Below are 15429 nucleotides of genomic sequence, written 5' to 3' on the forward strand. Positions count from 1 at the left end.
GGCCCTCCATATCCACAGGTTCTGCATCCCCGGATTCAGCCAACCGCGGATCAGAAATACTTGGGGAAAAATATTCCAGAAAAAGCAAAATTGAATTTGCTGCGCTCAGACAACTATTTACATAGCATTTACATTGTATTAGATATTACAAGTAATCTAGAGATGATTTAAAATATACGAGAGGATGTGCATAGGTTATATGCAAACACTGTGCCATTTATACAAGGGACTTGAGCGTCCTTGGATTTTGGTATCCGAGGCAGTCCTGGAATCAATCCCCGTGGATACAGAGGGTTGACTGTAAGTGCTTCCCAAGCATGTTATGGACCAAACCGGTTGCTCCTCTGTGAGGTCTGTGCCGGTGAAGGCCTTCTCCCACAGCTTCCTCAACCCCAGATCAGCAGCCGACTCACTGCTGGCCAGGCGGAAAAATGCACTCCTCCTCCTGTGCTTCTCTCTAATTCTCTGCGTCAATCGAGCATCTTCCCATCTCCTCATGGGCAGTTGGAATCTCTCCGTAAACAGTCCACTCATGTGGGAGCTTAAAAAAAAAATGATTATAAAAATAATTTCATGCTTCTTCAGAGAATTTAGAAAATACAGAAAAGAACCAAGAAGAAAAACAAATCACCCATAATACCAGCATGCAGAAGCCACTGGTAACATTTTTGGTATGACGTTTCCTTTTCGCCTTGCTTTTTTTTCTTCCCATCCGTTTAAAACATTTGTCGTTTTTGACATTAGGTATTATAGTCACATGGTTCAATCATGAAAGCATTTTTAAAGTACGGGGAGAAGCATCCCAACCCATGCCTGCATTCCCAGCCCCCGGCCCTTCCCCATAGCCTCGGCACTTATTTTTTGTATCTCCTTCCAGCTCTGTGCATATACAGCCTCGTGCAAATATGGGTTTACATTTCTCTCTCTCCAGCAGGTAGCACATTATCCACTTACTTGGGCAGCGCGTGGGGAGTTGCCTTGGTCCTTTGTTACAGTGGAGAAGTATTCCTCTGTACAGATAGGGATAGACGAGCATTCATCCCCGGAAGTGCTGTCCTGATGCACGATAGACCACGTCCAGGCTTTGGTCCTCCACGCAGAGCTGCAGTAAACAACTCAGCCACCTGTCATTTCCCACATGTGCAGGCATATCTCTCTGGTCACTTCCTGGAAGCCTGTTTGCTGGTTCAGAGCACAGGTGCACTTAGAATTTGCACAGCTGCTGCTGAATTGCATTCCTCTGAGGCTGTAGCAAATGGTGCCAGTTTAGACCCCCAAAGGCAATGCACGGGTGTCTTTATGAGACACACGGCTTATTCCTAATGCGATGCCTGAACATGGTTCCATAGGGTGTTTTGATTTGCGTCTCTCTTACTACAAGTGAGGTTGAACATGTCTTGAAATATTTCAGCCTCTTGTGTTTCTTTTTCTGCACACTGTCTGATCATCTCCTTTGCCCCCTTTTTCTCACTGCTTGTTATTCTTTGTGATTTCTAGAGGCTCTTTGTATGTGAGAGAGATGAGCTTTGTCTAGGCTATGAGTTGCAACTATTTCCCCCAGTGTGTCATTTGGTTTTTGACTTGGTTTGGGGGGAGTGTGTGAGTATTTATCTTTCATGAGGATGAGATTCTTTTTTTAATTTTTAGACTTTTTCGGTTACTTTTAAACTTTTTTCTTTCTTTCTTTTTTTCTTTTTCTTTTTTGGCTGCACCATGCGGCTTGCGGGATCTTAGTTCGCTGACCAGGGATTGAACCCGTGCCCTTGGCAGTAAAAGCGTGCAGTCTTAACCACTGGACTGCCAGGGAATTCCCTGAACTTTTCATTTTAAAATCATTTCAAACATACAGCAAATTTATAAGACTAGTACATGGGAATAATACTCATGAGAGTTCTTTACTCTCTGACCAGATGTATTAGTCATCTATTGCTGTGTAACAAATTACCCCCCCCCCAAATGTAGCAGCTTGAAACAACAGACATTAACTTATCTCATGTAGTTTCCAAGGATCAGGAATTGGAAGCAGATTAACTGGAAGGTTCTGGCTCGTGATGTCTTAGGAGATTATGGTCAAGGTATCAACCAGGACTGCGGTGATATGAAGGCTTGACCCGGCTGGAGAATCTGCTTCCAAGAGGGTGCACTCGTGCCACTGCTGGCAGGAGGGAGGGCCTATGTAGAGACGAACTGAGGCTGAGGCCTCTCCGAAGGGCAGCTCATCACATGCTCTTACAGTTGGCTTCCCCCAAGTGCCTCATCCAACAGAAAGAGAGCAAGAGAGCACCCAGGATAGAAGCCACAGTCTTTTTTTATAATATAACCTAATCTTGGAAGTGACGTGTGGTCACTTCTCCTGAGTTCTTTTGGCCACTTTTGACCAGAGACCAACCCTGATACAATGTGGGAGACTGAATCCAAGGAGGCGGGGATCGCTGGGGGCCGTCTCAGAAGCTGCCTGCCCCGCCACATTTACCCACTATAAATATCTGGCTGCGTTCGCTTTAGCTGTAGCCCTCTCGGCATGTATACATTTTTTTTCTTCCTGACTCATTTGAGAGTAAATTGTAGACATCATGCTTCTTTACCCCTTAATATTTTAGCATAGTATTTCAGCCCTTGAGAATAAGAGCATTCTCTTATTCGATCACAGCAGAGCTATCAAATTCCGCAGATCTAGCCGTGAGACAATACTGTTATCAAATCCAGTGTCCATAATGCGGTCTAGCCAGTTGTCCAGTGAGCGTGTCATGGGTCATTCTCCTTATCTCACTTAGCATCTGGCACGTCTGTGTTGCCACTTCAAGCCCTCGGAAGCCTGTGCTTGGGGGGGTGGGGGGGAGGTGTCGAGTGGGCCGGCTCCCTTCACCCTTACTCACTTTAGCTACTCACCTGCTGCTGCCATTGGGTTTCTTCTCCTACTTTCTCTATTGTAAATAGTCCCACAGTGGCCAGCCCTGTGGGCATGCGCCTGAATGCTCCTTATCACAGATTCCTGGAGGGGGGGATTACCAGGTCAACTCGAGGGTCTTTCAAAACCACCAGATCAAACCGCCTTCCAGAGGGTTGTCCAGGTGACAATCTCACCAGCCCCTTGAGGGCCAAGGTCCAAGCTTCTGATACCTCCTTAGAGGTGGCAAGCCTTTGGGGACATATAGAGTGGTTGATAGGTTAGTTGGTTTTTTAACTTTGAATTGCCAGAAGTTATTCAGGGCCAAGCTTGGAGGCTTAAAGCAAGCCATGACTCCGGAATTGTCAGTTGGCCCACTTTGGAGGCTTGAAGCAAAGAGCCCGAGCTTTGGAGCGTGGCAGCCATGGGTGGCCTTGGGCAAAGTCCCCTGAGCCCTCTGAGCATGAGTCCTCCTTGCTCAGCTTGGAAGTCACTCACTGGGTGGTGTAGATAAGCCAGGGAGATGATGAGCACCTGTCTGAGACTCGACCAGTAATTTTGGCTCCCTGGCCTCAATTTCTCATCTGTGAAATGGGTCCAATATCATCACAGCTCTCAGGACCATGGAGAGACCACACAAGTGGGTACAAGTTCCCAGCCGTACGCGCTGGATCAGTGTGCACCGTCACTGGGGTACAGTGAGCAGAAAGGCACCACCAGCTCAGTGTCAGGTACCTGGCTGGTGCTCGCTGGTTCAACAGTAGCTGCCGAGGTTATGGTTCTTGGGGAGGTGACCTCAGAGGGAAGAGAGTGCAGAGGGCTAAGGCGCTCTGGCCGAGGTGTGTTGTAGGCGAGGTCACTGTACGTGTTACAGAACTAGTGCCCGGATTGCGTGTGCAAGTCTGACACATGCGTGTGCACATGCGCGCGCACACACACACACGCGCCCATACCTGCAGGCTCACATGGCTCCCAGGTAGGCGTGCAGCCACGGCCACACAGGCACACGGAGGCAGCGGCCACGGACACTTAGAAGGGGACCAGTAACTCATGGGCTGGTGCCCAGAGGGGCCTGACCCTGACCCTCAGTTTCAGTCCCTACCCCGGCCTCCCTGGATGCCCTAGTCCCCAGCCGTGCCCTCCTCGGCCATCAGCCCCCCGCCCCGGTACACAGCCACAGTGTCTGTGCTGGTATCTGTTCTCCTGGGTTAGCTGGACGGTCGGGCCAGGGCCGGCGGCTCGAACGCTGCCCTCGCCTGGCCGCCTCCCTCCCCCTTGCTGCTGTGCTCCTGCTCCCCGGCCCCCCGCCTACCCGCTGGGCAGCTGGTGTGGTGCCCCCGCCGCCGCCACTGCTTCCTACGCTGCTACCCCCAAAGCCTGCAGAGCTCGCCTTCATCTGGGGGGACTTGCGGGGGGGCACATGGGGAGGGGGGTGAGATCGGAGGGCAGAGGTGTGGGGGCATGGGGGGGACGGATGGAAGGGGGAAGTGGGGACAGACGGTGTGGGGGAAGGTGGGGGACGGGTTGAGGGAATGAGGTAGGTGGACGTGTGCAGGGCTTGGGGGGGACGGGTGGAGCGGTGAGGTGGGCAGTTCAGAAGTGAGGCGGGAAGGGCGGTGGGGTCCTTTCAGGACTAGGGGTGGCTAAGAAGGGGGGGTTTCTGGTGGGAGCGGCCAGGGTCCCCAGTGTCTTGGGGCAACGGGAGCCAAGGCTGGTTCTGACCCCCGCCCCCTCCCCTCTCCCTCCCTCCCCTGCCCAGATCCCAGCAGCAGCTCCGCTGAAGGGCCCAGGCCCCTCCTCATCCCCATCACTACCTCACCAGGCCCCTCTGGGAGACAGCCCTCACCTGCCCTCCCCACACCCTCCACGGCCCCCTTCCCGCCCGCCCTCCCGACCCCACTCTCGCCCACCTTCGCAGCCCCAGAGCTTGTCCCGCCCACCCTCAGAGCCCGCCCTGCACCCTTGCCCTCCGCCCCAGGCCCCCCCCACTCTGCCTAGCATCTTTGTCATCCAGAACCAGCTGGGCGTGCCCCCACCTGCGAGCACGCCGGCCCCCACTGCCCCAGGCCCACCGCAGCCCCCTCTGCGACCCCCGTCCCAGCCCTTGGAGGGGCCGCTGGCCCCAGCCTCCACCTCCTCTGTCGTGGCCTCCTCCTCCGAGACGTCCTCCAGGCTGCCAGCCCCCACGCCGCCCGACTTCCAGCTCCAGTTCCCCCCTGGCCAGGGGCCCCACAAGTCCCCCACGCCCCCTCCGACCCTCCACCTGGTCCCCGAGCCCGCAGCGCCCCCCCCACCGCCTCCTCGGACCTTCCAGATGGTGGCCACCCCCTTCCCGGCGCTGCCCCAGCCGAAGGCTCTTCTCGAGAGATTTCACCAGGTAATCGGAGGCAGGGACTGGCCCCCCGCCCGCCCCGCCCTCCCCTTCAGTCCCATCGGAACCCCTGGCACTTCATGGCTTTGTCTTCACCCCCAGCCCTGGTTCCTGGCCGCCCCCACTCCTAGCGTGTGCCCCCCAGCCACCTGTCGCCCTCCTCAGGTGCCGTCCGGAATCATTCTCCAGAGCAAGGCTGTGGGTGCCCCCGCCGCCCCGCAGACCTCCGCCAGCCTGGGGCCCCTCGGCAGCCCCACCGCCTCCGGGCTGGTCAGCGGGCAGGCCCCATCTGGGACCTCCACCGCCCCCAGCCATGCCCCGGCCCCGGCGCCCATGGCCACTGCAGGTAGGGGAGAGGTGGCCCATGCACGAGAGCTGGGGGGCCCGAAGGTGGGTGGACGGGGGGCTGAGGGCCGGGGAGGACGGGCTAGGGCAGAGGCTGGGGGCCTGAGCCCAAGGGGTCACCCAGACCTCCCGGGACAGGGAAGGTGGAGGAGGAAGGGCTGTCTCTCCAGATGTCCCTCCAGGGGGCACTCCCTCCAGGGCTGACACAGCCACCGAGGCCAAAGAAGCAGAGGAGTGAGGGGTGAAGGGTCACGCGTTTGGAGGCGCGCGCCTTCGTGCCAGTGACCCCTGAGCCCTGTCTGCCCCACCTCGCCCCCAGGCCTCCCTCCTCTGCTTCCCGCCGAGAGCAAAGCCTTTGCCAGCAACCTCCCGACCCTGACTGTGGCCAAGGCCGCTGCATCTGGGCCAGGGAAGTCCTCCGGGCTGCAGGTAAGGGGCTACCAGAGTGGAGGGCTAGGGCCCGAGTGACATCACCGGGAAACCGGGACGGGGGCTGGAGGGGCAGGGGGTGCTGGCCGGCAGACAGAGATGGGCAGATGAGACACAGCCTTGCGATGGGCGAGACACCAGGACGGTCTGGGCTGGGGGGACACACGAGAGACCGAGACAGTTGGACAGAGACCCCTCCCGGACACCAAAATGACAGGGTGATGATAGAGAGATGGCTTGAGTGAGAACCCAGACGGTCACTGGGGACTGGAGCAGGTGAGAGGTTGAGACTGTAGGAGGAGGGGCTGCATGGGCTCGGGACAGGTGGGGTGAGGCCCTAGACGGAGGGGCAGGGCGGGGTGGGCAGTGAGACACTGAGTCAAACAGAGACGGCGGAGATGGGGGGGAGGTTGGGGGGAGAACTAGGATAGTGGTACCCAGACTGGAGGGGCGAGACAGGGAGTGTGCGGGGTCGGGGGGGGGGGGAGACGGAGGCGGAGACCAAGATTCGAAAGAGCATGAGAGGGAAGACCGGGCATGAGCAAGGGAAGTCAAGAGAGAGATTTAGGCAAAATGAGAAGAGTCTGTGCAAACCAGATGCTGGACAAGGACGAGGGATTCAAGGGCCATTTGGTGGGCAGGGAGGGAGACACCAGGCGGAGGCCGAGAGACCCAGGCCGGATAAGGGGCTGGAGGGGACCCAGGCGGAGGGCGCCGAGGGCTCGAGCCTGCCCGTCACCCTCTCCTCACCGTGTCCCGCTCCTGGATCCAGCCCGGGTCTTCCCCGCAGGTTGAATGTGATGGGCAGAGCATCCCGCAGCTGGGACCAGGACCCCATCTCGGGCGACATCGGCCCCCTCCCATCTTAGTCCCGGGCTGGGGGGTAGAGAGGGTCAGGCTGCCAAGGGAAGGCTCCTCCGTCGCAGTACCTCTCATTGGCCTCTTCCTCCCCACCCCCATCCCCCCACCCCGCAGTATGAGAGCAAGTTGAGCAGCCTGAAGAAACCACCTATCCTTCAGCCCAGCAAAGAAGCCTGGTGAGTTCAGTGCCCGGCCCTTGTGCCTTCCCACCCCGTGCTGTCCCTCCACCTCTCATTAGCCCTGTGGTTTGGGCAGTGCCATTTCCCTGAAGACCCTCAGCTTCCCCCTCTAGAAAGTGGGGTGGGAATAGTAGTGATAATACGGTGATGGGTGAGGATTCGGTGAGGCGGTATGAGGAGTATTCATGAGGCAGCTAGGCTGCTGGCTTCAGGAGGGAGGGATTCGGCGTGGCTTGGTCACCTCGGCACCCCCAGCATCTCAGACAGGCCTGGGGCAGGCAGTGCTTCGTATCAGGGGATGGGTGATGAGCGTTTGGGCGGGTGGTAGGATGAATGGGGGCCTGGGTGAATAGATGGATGGATGGTAATCAGACTGGTGCGTGGCTGATCCGATGGCTGTTTGGGTGGATGGGCGGCTTGCCTGCGTTCTGTCCCTCTCTTCTGCCCTACTTCCACCGAGAGTGTTGGTCATGTCCTCATACAGTGCCCAGTCCTGTGCTAGATTCTGGAAACACCAGCCAGACCAGGTCCTGCCCCCGTGGTGTGCGGGGGCTGCTGGTCTAGAGCACAGGGTACAGCCAAGCATGTCTGGTGGGACATTATGTCTGGTGTATTATGTACATTCATACATAATGTTTACGTGCTGGGCTAGAAAACAGCCCATTGAGAGAACAGGATCTTATCAACCAACCAACCAGTGTCCCAACCTCCCTGCCAGCCTCCCCAGGCCTGCTGCTGGGTCAGAGGCAGAGCGGGGACATGCTGACCCCAGGTGGCAGGAGACGGTATTGCATGGAGGCTGAGTAACAAGCTCTGGCCTCTGACTCCCAGCGCTGCCTCTTCCTCGCTGTAGGTGCTTTGGGTCAGGGACTTCACCTTTGTGGACCCCAGTTTCCTCATCTGTAAAATGGGCATAATGATAGCGCCTACTGCCTTTGGTTGTCCGCAGAGATGCACTGAGGCAGAACAGGCACATTCAGCACCCGATAACACATACTCCCCCAGCGTTCCTTTCCCTGTCCCGTCGTTTTCTGCCTTGTGGCCTGGGGCTCAGGGTCCAGGATCTGCTGCCTCCTGGCCTCACCACCAGCTCTGTGTGTGTGTGTATGTGTGTGTGTGTGTGTGTGTGTGTGGTGTCCTCCCCACCCCCCAGCTTCCTGGAGCATTTGCACAAACATCAGGGCTCCGTCCTGCACCCTGACTACAAGACGGCCTTCCCTTCCTTTGAGGACGCCCTGCATCGCCTCCTGCCCTACCACGTCTACCAGGGTGCCCTCCCCTCCCCCAACGACTACCACAAAGGTGAGGCCTCCCCTGGGACTCTCCCCACCCTGTCCCCGGCGTGTGGAGGTGGGAGGCGAGGATTGCAGAGGGTGCCGAGGAGCAGATGCTAGTGCAACTCTGCACGCGCCCTTGACTGTGGGTCAGGATGCGCCCAGCTCCGTGCACATCTGCGGGTCCCTAGGTCCCCAACCTCTGGGCCTCCGGACCCCTTCTCTTCCTCCACAGTGGACGAGGAGTTTGAGACGGTCTCCACGCAGCTGCTGAAACGCACCCAGGCCATGCTCAATAAATACCGCCTCCTGCTCTTGGAGGAGTCCCGGGTAGGGTGGCCGTCACCTTCCTCCCTGGGGGACCCTGCCCTTTCCCCTCACCCCCTCTGAGCAAGAAGGAGGGAGGGGGGCTGGGTGGGATCACAAGGACAGTTTGGAATGTGTTCCCATCCATGCCGGTTGCTCGCGTCCCCTCCCCCACCTCACCTCTCCACTTGCCCATCTTCTCTTCTCTCCCCCCTCAGAGGGTGAGCCCCTCAGCGGAGATGGTAATGATCGACCGAATGTTCATTCAGGAGGAAAAGACCACGCTGGCCTTGGACAAGCAGCTGGCCAAGGAGAAGCCTGGTGAGAGGGGAGAGAGGCGGAGTCCCCGACTCCTACCCGCGTAGTGCCCAGTGCCAGAGCCGCCGAATTAGACTTGGGGCGGGAGCAGGGTGCGTGGCCTTACCTCACCCCACCACTGGGCGGCGCCCGAGCCCCGCCTTCCTGCCGGCTGCTCCCGGCTCTGAAACCACAGAAAGCTGAGCTCATCTTCCTCCTCCTCCATCACCGTGTGTCCATTTCATTTCCTCGATCCTGGCCTGGATGGAGGGAACATTCTGCCATCCCCGGGGGATAGAAAAGCAGGGGAGCAGAGCCAGGACTGGGGTGAAGCAAGCAAGGTGCCTGGGTTGCAGAAGTTAAGGTGGCGTCCACTCCCCGGTGCTGACCTGTGCTTGCACACTGGGGGGACTTGGGAATTGGGGAAAGGGTCCTACCTAGCAGTATGTCCTCAGGACTTGATGAGTCAAGGGCTTAGCCCCGGGCCTGGCAGGTAGTAGGCGCTCAGTGTACGCTGGCTTCTCTCAGCTCTGCTCTGCAGGCGCCTCGTGCTTTCCCTAACCCCCTGGGTTTTCTTGGCCCCCTTCTCCTGCAGATGAGTATGTGTCTTCCTCGCGCTCCCTCGGCCTCCCCATCGCCGCCTCCTCCGAGGGACACCGGCTCCCCAGCCACGGCCCATCACCGTCCTCGGCGTCTGGGGCCCCGACCCAACCCCCTCTGCACCTGCCCACCAAGCTGGTGATCCGGCACGGTGGGGCGGGCGGCTCCCCTTCCGTGAGCTGGGCCCGGGCGTCCTCCTCCTCCCTGTCCTCCGCTGCCTCCTCCCTGGACGCCGACGAGGACGGCCCGATGCCCTCCCGCAACCGCCCGCCCATCAAGACCTATGAGGCCCGGAGCCGCATCGGCCTCAAGCTCAAGATCAAACAGGAAGCCGGACTCAGCAAGGTCGTGCACAACACAGCCCTGGACCCGGTGCACCAGACCCCGCCGCCACCCCCCGCCGCCCTCAAGGCGGCCGAGCCCCCGCCCCGGCCCCCGCCGCCGCCCCCCGCCACCGGCCAGATGAACGGCACAGTGGACCACCCGCCGCCGCCGGCCGCCGCCGACCGCAAGCCGCCAGCGCCGGCCCCCCACTGCCCCCGCCTGCCGCTCCGCAAGACCTACCGCGAGAACGTGGAGGCCCCGGGCGGCGGGGCGGCCGAGGGGGCGGCGGCGGGCAGAGCCCGGGGTGGCAGCCCGGCCCCGCTGCCCACCAAAGTGGACGAGGCCACCAGCGGGCTCATCCGCGAGCTGGCGGCGGTGGAGGACGAGCTGTACCAGCGCATGCTGAAGGGCGCCCCGGCCGACCCCGCGGCCGGCGCCGGGCAGGGCAGCGGCAGCCGGGAGCCCGGCTGGGAGGCGCCCCCGCTGCCCCCGGCCAAGCGGCGCAAGTCTGAGTCGCCCGACGTGGACCAGGCCAGCTTCTCCAGCGACAGCCCGCAGGACGACACGCTCACGGAACACCTCCAGAGCGCCATCGACAGCATCCTGAACCTCCAACAGGCCCCCGGCCGGACGCCCGCACCCCCGTACCCACACGCCGCCCCGGCGGCGGTCACGTCTGCCTCCCCGACGCCCCTGCACAGGCCGGAGGCCTACCCGCCCTCCAGTCACAACGGTGGCCTCGGCACCAGGACGTTGAACAGATAACACCGGGCTGGTCTTCCCTTCCCTGTCCCCTCGCTCCGCAGGGACGCCGCGGGGAGGGGGGAGGGGGGCAGCCGGGCGTCCGACCTCAGCCTCCTGGGGGACACGAGCCGGGGACCCCTTGAGTTTTTCTTGCCTAAGTTATTTGAGTCACAAAGGCCTCGCCCCCCACCTCCTGCTTCAGCCGGGTTGTTGGGTGGGGGTCGTGGATTTCGGGGAGGGGCTGTAATGTAAACTGTCCCCCTGCCAAAGGAGGGGGTAATCCTGGTGTGTCGTTTGCTATTTCTTCCCATTTCCTGCACACTCCGCCCCCCGCCCCCACCACCGGGGGACACGTGCGCTTTTGCCAGGGATGAGGGCTTCCTGGCTGTCCCCACTGCTCACGCGTCTCCGGGTACCGGGCCTGTCCGTGTGGCTTCACGTATCCCTGCGTGGAGGGCGCTCAGAGCCGGCAGGGTCCTTGCGAGCTGCGCTCAGCCTCTCCCCACCGCCCCCCACAGGCCGAGAAAGGAAACGCACGGGAGGGGCGGCGTGAGCCTGCATCCCGGGACCCCCAGCTGGGAGCGCTGTGCCCGCGGGCAGCTGTGTCCCATCCATGTGTGTGCGTCCCGCTCCGTGTCCTATGTCCCTCTGTGTGCGCTCGAATGAGAACGAGAGATTGAGAAGCCTCCAGTCCCTCGACTGAAATCCGAGCACCTCCAAAACAGGAAACCGGGGTCTTCCTCCCACCCCCTCCCCAGCCAGTCTTCCCTCTGTTCTTCCTGCCGCCAGCCACCCACGCCAGATTTCGAAATCTTGGAGACAAAACTAGTACTGTAAGATAAATTTTTTTGTACTGTATTTATTGTGTATAACGATTTTTTTAAAGGAGAATTCTGTACATTTAGAACTCTTGTAAATTAAAAAACGATCCTTTTTTTTAAAACTGTACTGACGCCCCCCCGGCCCCCTTTGCTTTCGGGTCTCCGGGGACTTGTTTGGAGTCCTGGGGTAGGGGCGACAGGTGGGTGGAGAGGGGGATTGCGAGGACTTAGTCCACATACATATGTGAGCCCCTACTGGGTGCCAGACCCTGTTCCAGGCACAGGGGTGCAGCTGAACAAGACAAGTGCCTGTCCTGGGAGGGCCAACTTGGTGGTGGAGAAGGCAGGCAGTGAAAAAGTTCAACCAAGCACAGGCGATTCGTATCATTCCTGGTAAGGTTCTGTGGTCTCTGGGAACACGGAATTAGCAAATACTGAACCATCGCTCCTGGGGGGAAATACAGGGTTAGCTTCCTGCCAGCCTCTGGTCACGTTTTTGTCAAGCCATCAAGACATCGCCTTGTTTTATGTGTTTCTGTTTAAAGACACCTCACTTAATGTATAGTGCTGATTCGTTAACATTGACCTCACAGCCAACGGCACTATAACTCGTGCCTGAGTGAAACTTCTCTAACCTGTATTTTCTCCCTGAGGCACATCCCAGTCTTCTTGTGCTTAAGCACTTGAGACAGCACAAAGCACTACACCTGGGGGCCATTTAAAACAGAGAAATCAGGACTTCCCTGGTGGCGCAGTGGTTAAGAATCCACCTGCCAATGCAGGGCACACGGGTTCAGTAAGATCCCACAGGCCGCGGAGCGACTAAGCCCGTGCGCCACAACTACTGAGCCTGCGCTCTAGAGCCCGTGCTCCGCAACAAGAGAAGCCATGGCAATAAGCCCGTGCACTGCAAGGAAGAGTAGCCCCGGCTCGCCACAACTAGAGAAAGCCCGCGCGCAGCAAGGAAGACCCAACACAGCCAAAAATTAAGTTAAAAAAAAAAAAAACCATGAAAAATAAAACAGTGAAATCAACAAAAGCACAGAAATGTGAGACACGTGGCACTAAACAGACCCCCAAAAGGATACTTCATTTCCAGTACAAGGGCGCCGCCTTAGCGACTCAACGTTTCACTCTGCGCATGTCCGTGGAAGTGCTGCGAGTTTGTGGCATCACAGATACATTTTAACAAGTGGACTAACTCACAAATAGGGCACCTGCTCACAGTGAGGATTGACTGTAAACGTGTACAGTGTCAGAGATGTGGGGAAAATCAAGCAGGGTGTGTTAGTTTCCCATGGCTGGCATAACAAAGTACCACCAATTGGGTGGGTGGCTTAAAAGAAAGAAATTTATTCTCTCGGTTCCGGAGGCTAGAAATCTCAAATCAAAGTGTGAGCAGGGCCACAGTCCCTCTAGAGACTCTAGGGGAGGATCGATCCTTCCTTACCTTTTCCAGTCTCTGGCCCCCCCAGGTGTTCCTTGGTTTGTGTCTGCATCACTCCAGTCTCTCCTTCCAAGCCATCTTCCCTGTACATCAGTGTGTCTTATAAGGACACCAGCCATATTGGATTAGAGCCTATCCTACTCCAGTATGAGCTCATCTTAACTTGATTCCATCTGCAAAGACCCTATTTCCAAATAAGATCACATTCACACCTGATTCACTAGGGGTTAGGACATTGACGTATCTTTTGGGGAGCTGCAACTCAATCCATGACACAGAGTGAAGGAGTGGACAAAGCAGCTGCTAGTCCCTAGAACCCCTTTGTGTGAACTAGAAAACAGCACCCCTTTCTTCTAGAGTTTGGAGAGCAGCATGTGACCTGGAGTCCAGCCCCCTTCATACAAGCGAGTGCTTTGTGCAGTGAACAACCTGCCCAACTGCACATGACGGCCCTCAGGATCAGGTGGGAGCGGAAGACTTCTTTGAGGAGGTGACATTTGAGCAGAGAGCTGCATGAAATAAGGGAGGGAACCACGGGGAGATCTAGGGATAGAGCACCCAAGGCAGTGAGAACAGGCAGTGCAAAGGCCCTGAGGCAGGAGTGTGGGTGGAATGTTAAACAGCGAGGAGGCCCTGTGACTGGAACCTAGGGAAGAAGGGGGTGCAGACAAGAGGTAAGGTCAGAGAGAACAAACGGGGCCTATCCTGTAGGATCTTGAGCCCCACGGTGATGACTGCTTTGACCGTGAGTGAGGCGGGAGCCCCAGGAGGGTTCCGAGCAGAGAGCTGAGCTGTTTTAGGTTTCCCAGGCGCCCTCTGGCGGCCGTGTGGGGAACCGACATGGCGGGGAGGCGACTGCCATAGTCAGTGGGAGCGACGGCGGCTGAACTAGGGTGATGCTCCCCGTTCCTCTTCAGGCCCCTGGGGGTGTTTGAGGGGGAGGAGCATATACATGGGATCTCCAGGAGAGGGACCGCCCCCCTTCCTAGCTCTAGACCTACTTCCCCCACGTACGTAATAAAGCACTGAAGGAGAATGGCAGTTCTTAACATCCTCTAATCCGCCCCCCCCCGCAAGCTCCCGGAAGACCTCACGTGGCCTGGCCGCGTAAAGAAGTTTGCCAGTGATTTCCACCTGCTCACGGCCTCAGTTCTGGAAGGCTGGCTGCATGCAGCCCGAGCAGAGGAACACGATGAGTAACGTTTTCAGAACACTTACCAAGGCACTGCTCCGAGCCCTTCAGCTGGGGTATCTTACTTGATGCTCACAGAAGCCCCCGTGTGGGAACTGATAGCCCCACCTCGCAGGTGAGGAAACCGAGGCCCCGAGGGATGCAGTGTCAGACTGGGCTGCAAGCCCGGCGGTCTGGCTGGGAGCCTGCGACCTTCCCCTATGCACACCCAGCTTGGGGGGAGGGGGGTATATAACAGAAAGGCCTTGGCCGGCTGTGCAGGAGCCAGAGACACTCCCCCTCCCGGGCCCCTGGGCAGGAGACCAAAACTGATCTCAGCTCCTACGGTTAGTCCTTGGGACCAAACTTCTTTTTTTTTTTTTTTTTCCATGTGGACCATTTTTAAAGTCTTTATTGAATTTGTTACAATATTCCTTCTGTTTTATGTTTTGGTTTTTTGACTGCAAGGCAATGTGGGACTTAGATCCCCCATCAGGGATCCGGCCCGCACCCTTTACACTGGAAGGCGAAGTCTTAACCCCTGGACTGCCAGGGAAGTCCTGGGACCAAACTTCTTAGATGTTCTTAGACGCTAGACGCAGCAGAGTGGGCATCTGGGGGGTCCCTTTTCTACAGCTGAGCCATCTGGAAAAAGAGGCCAGGAATGGCTATCTCAGAGCCCAGATCACCTGGACACAGAGCAGGATTGGAACCCAAGATTGACAGTGTCCGAACTACAAGCTCACTGGCTGCCTTCTCCATCTTCTTTTTTTTTTTTAGTTTATTTATTTTTATTTATTTATTTATTTTGGGCTGCGTTGGGTCTTCGTTGCTGCTCGCGGGCTTTTCTCTAGTTGCGGTGAGCAGGGGACTACTCTTCGTTAAGGAGCACGGGCTCTAGGCACGCGGGCTTCAGTAGTTGTGGCACGCGAGCTCAGTAGTTGTGGCTCACGGGCGCTAGAGTGCAGGCTCAGCAGTTGTGGCGCAGGGGCTTAGTTGCTCTGCGGCATGTGGGATCTTCCCGGACCAGGGCTCGAACCCATGTCCCCTGCATTGGCAGGTGGATTCTTAACTACCGCTCCACCAGGGAAGTCCCTGAAGGCGTATTCTTAACCACTGCGCCACCAGGGAAGTCCCATCAGTATATTTTTAAAAATCCACAAGTCTGGTACTTTCCTGGTGGTCCAGTGGTTAAGACTCCACGCTTCCACTGCAGGGGGCCCTGGTTCGATCCCTGGTTGGGGGACTAAGATCCCGCATGCCGCACGGCCAAATAAAAAAAAAAATTTTTTTTTTTTTTAAATCCACAAGTTTGTGACATGGTAATAGGGGCTGTTGTATCAGTGCACGATTAGCTGTGGGTCTAATCAGCA

The 15429-nt window shown here is 57.7% G+C and overlaps 1 protein-coding gene across 2 annotated transcripts in view; it reads left to right on the plus strand.

Annotated features, from left to right (window-relative positions):
- The window catches only part of BICRA (BRD4 interacting chromatin remodeling complex associated protein), a 76637-nt gene extending 65072 nt beyond the window's left edge, over window positions 1-11565 (plus strand). The window contains exons 9-16 of one of the 2 annotated variants that reach the window (XM_057534740.1): window positions 4647-5264; window positions 5424-5604; window positions 5923-6032; window positions 7008-7069; window positions 8226-8374; window positions 8582-8676; window positions 8871-8973; window positions 9545-11565. In XM_057534740.1, coding sequence (XP_057390723.1) covers window positions 4647-5264; window positions 5424-5604; window positions 5923-6032; window positions 7008-7069; window positions 8226-8374; window positions 8582-8676; window positions 8871-8973; window positions 9545-10638 — 2412 coding nt within the window. In that variant the 3' untranslated portion in view covers window positions 10639-11565. Of the gene's footprint in view, window positions 1-4646; window positions 5265-5360; window positions 5605-5922; window positions 6033-7007; window positions 7070-8225; window positions 8375-8581; window positions 8677-8870; window positions 8974-9544 lie in introns of both variants that reach the window. The other variant, XM_057534739.1, reaches the window with a different exon arrangement.
- The last annotated feature ends 3864 nt before the right edge of the window (window positions 11566-15429 follow it).

This window comes from Balaenoptera acutorostrata, chromosome 19 (assembly GCF_949987535.1).
Source record: "Balaenoptera acutorostrata chromosome 19, mBalAcu1.1, whole genome shotgun sequence".
NCBI classification, from domain to species: domain Eukaryota; kingdom Metazoa; phylum Chordata; class Mammalia; order Artiodactyla; family Balaenopteridae; genus Balaenoptera; species Balaenoptera acutorostrata.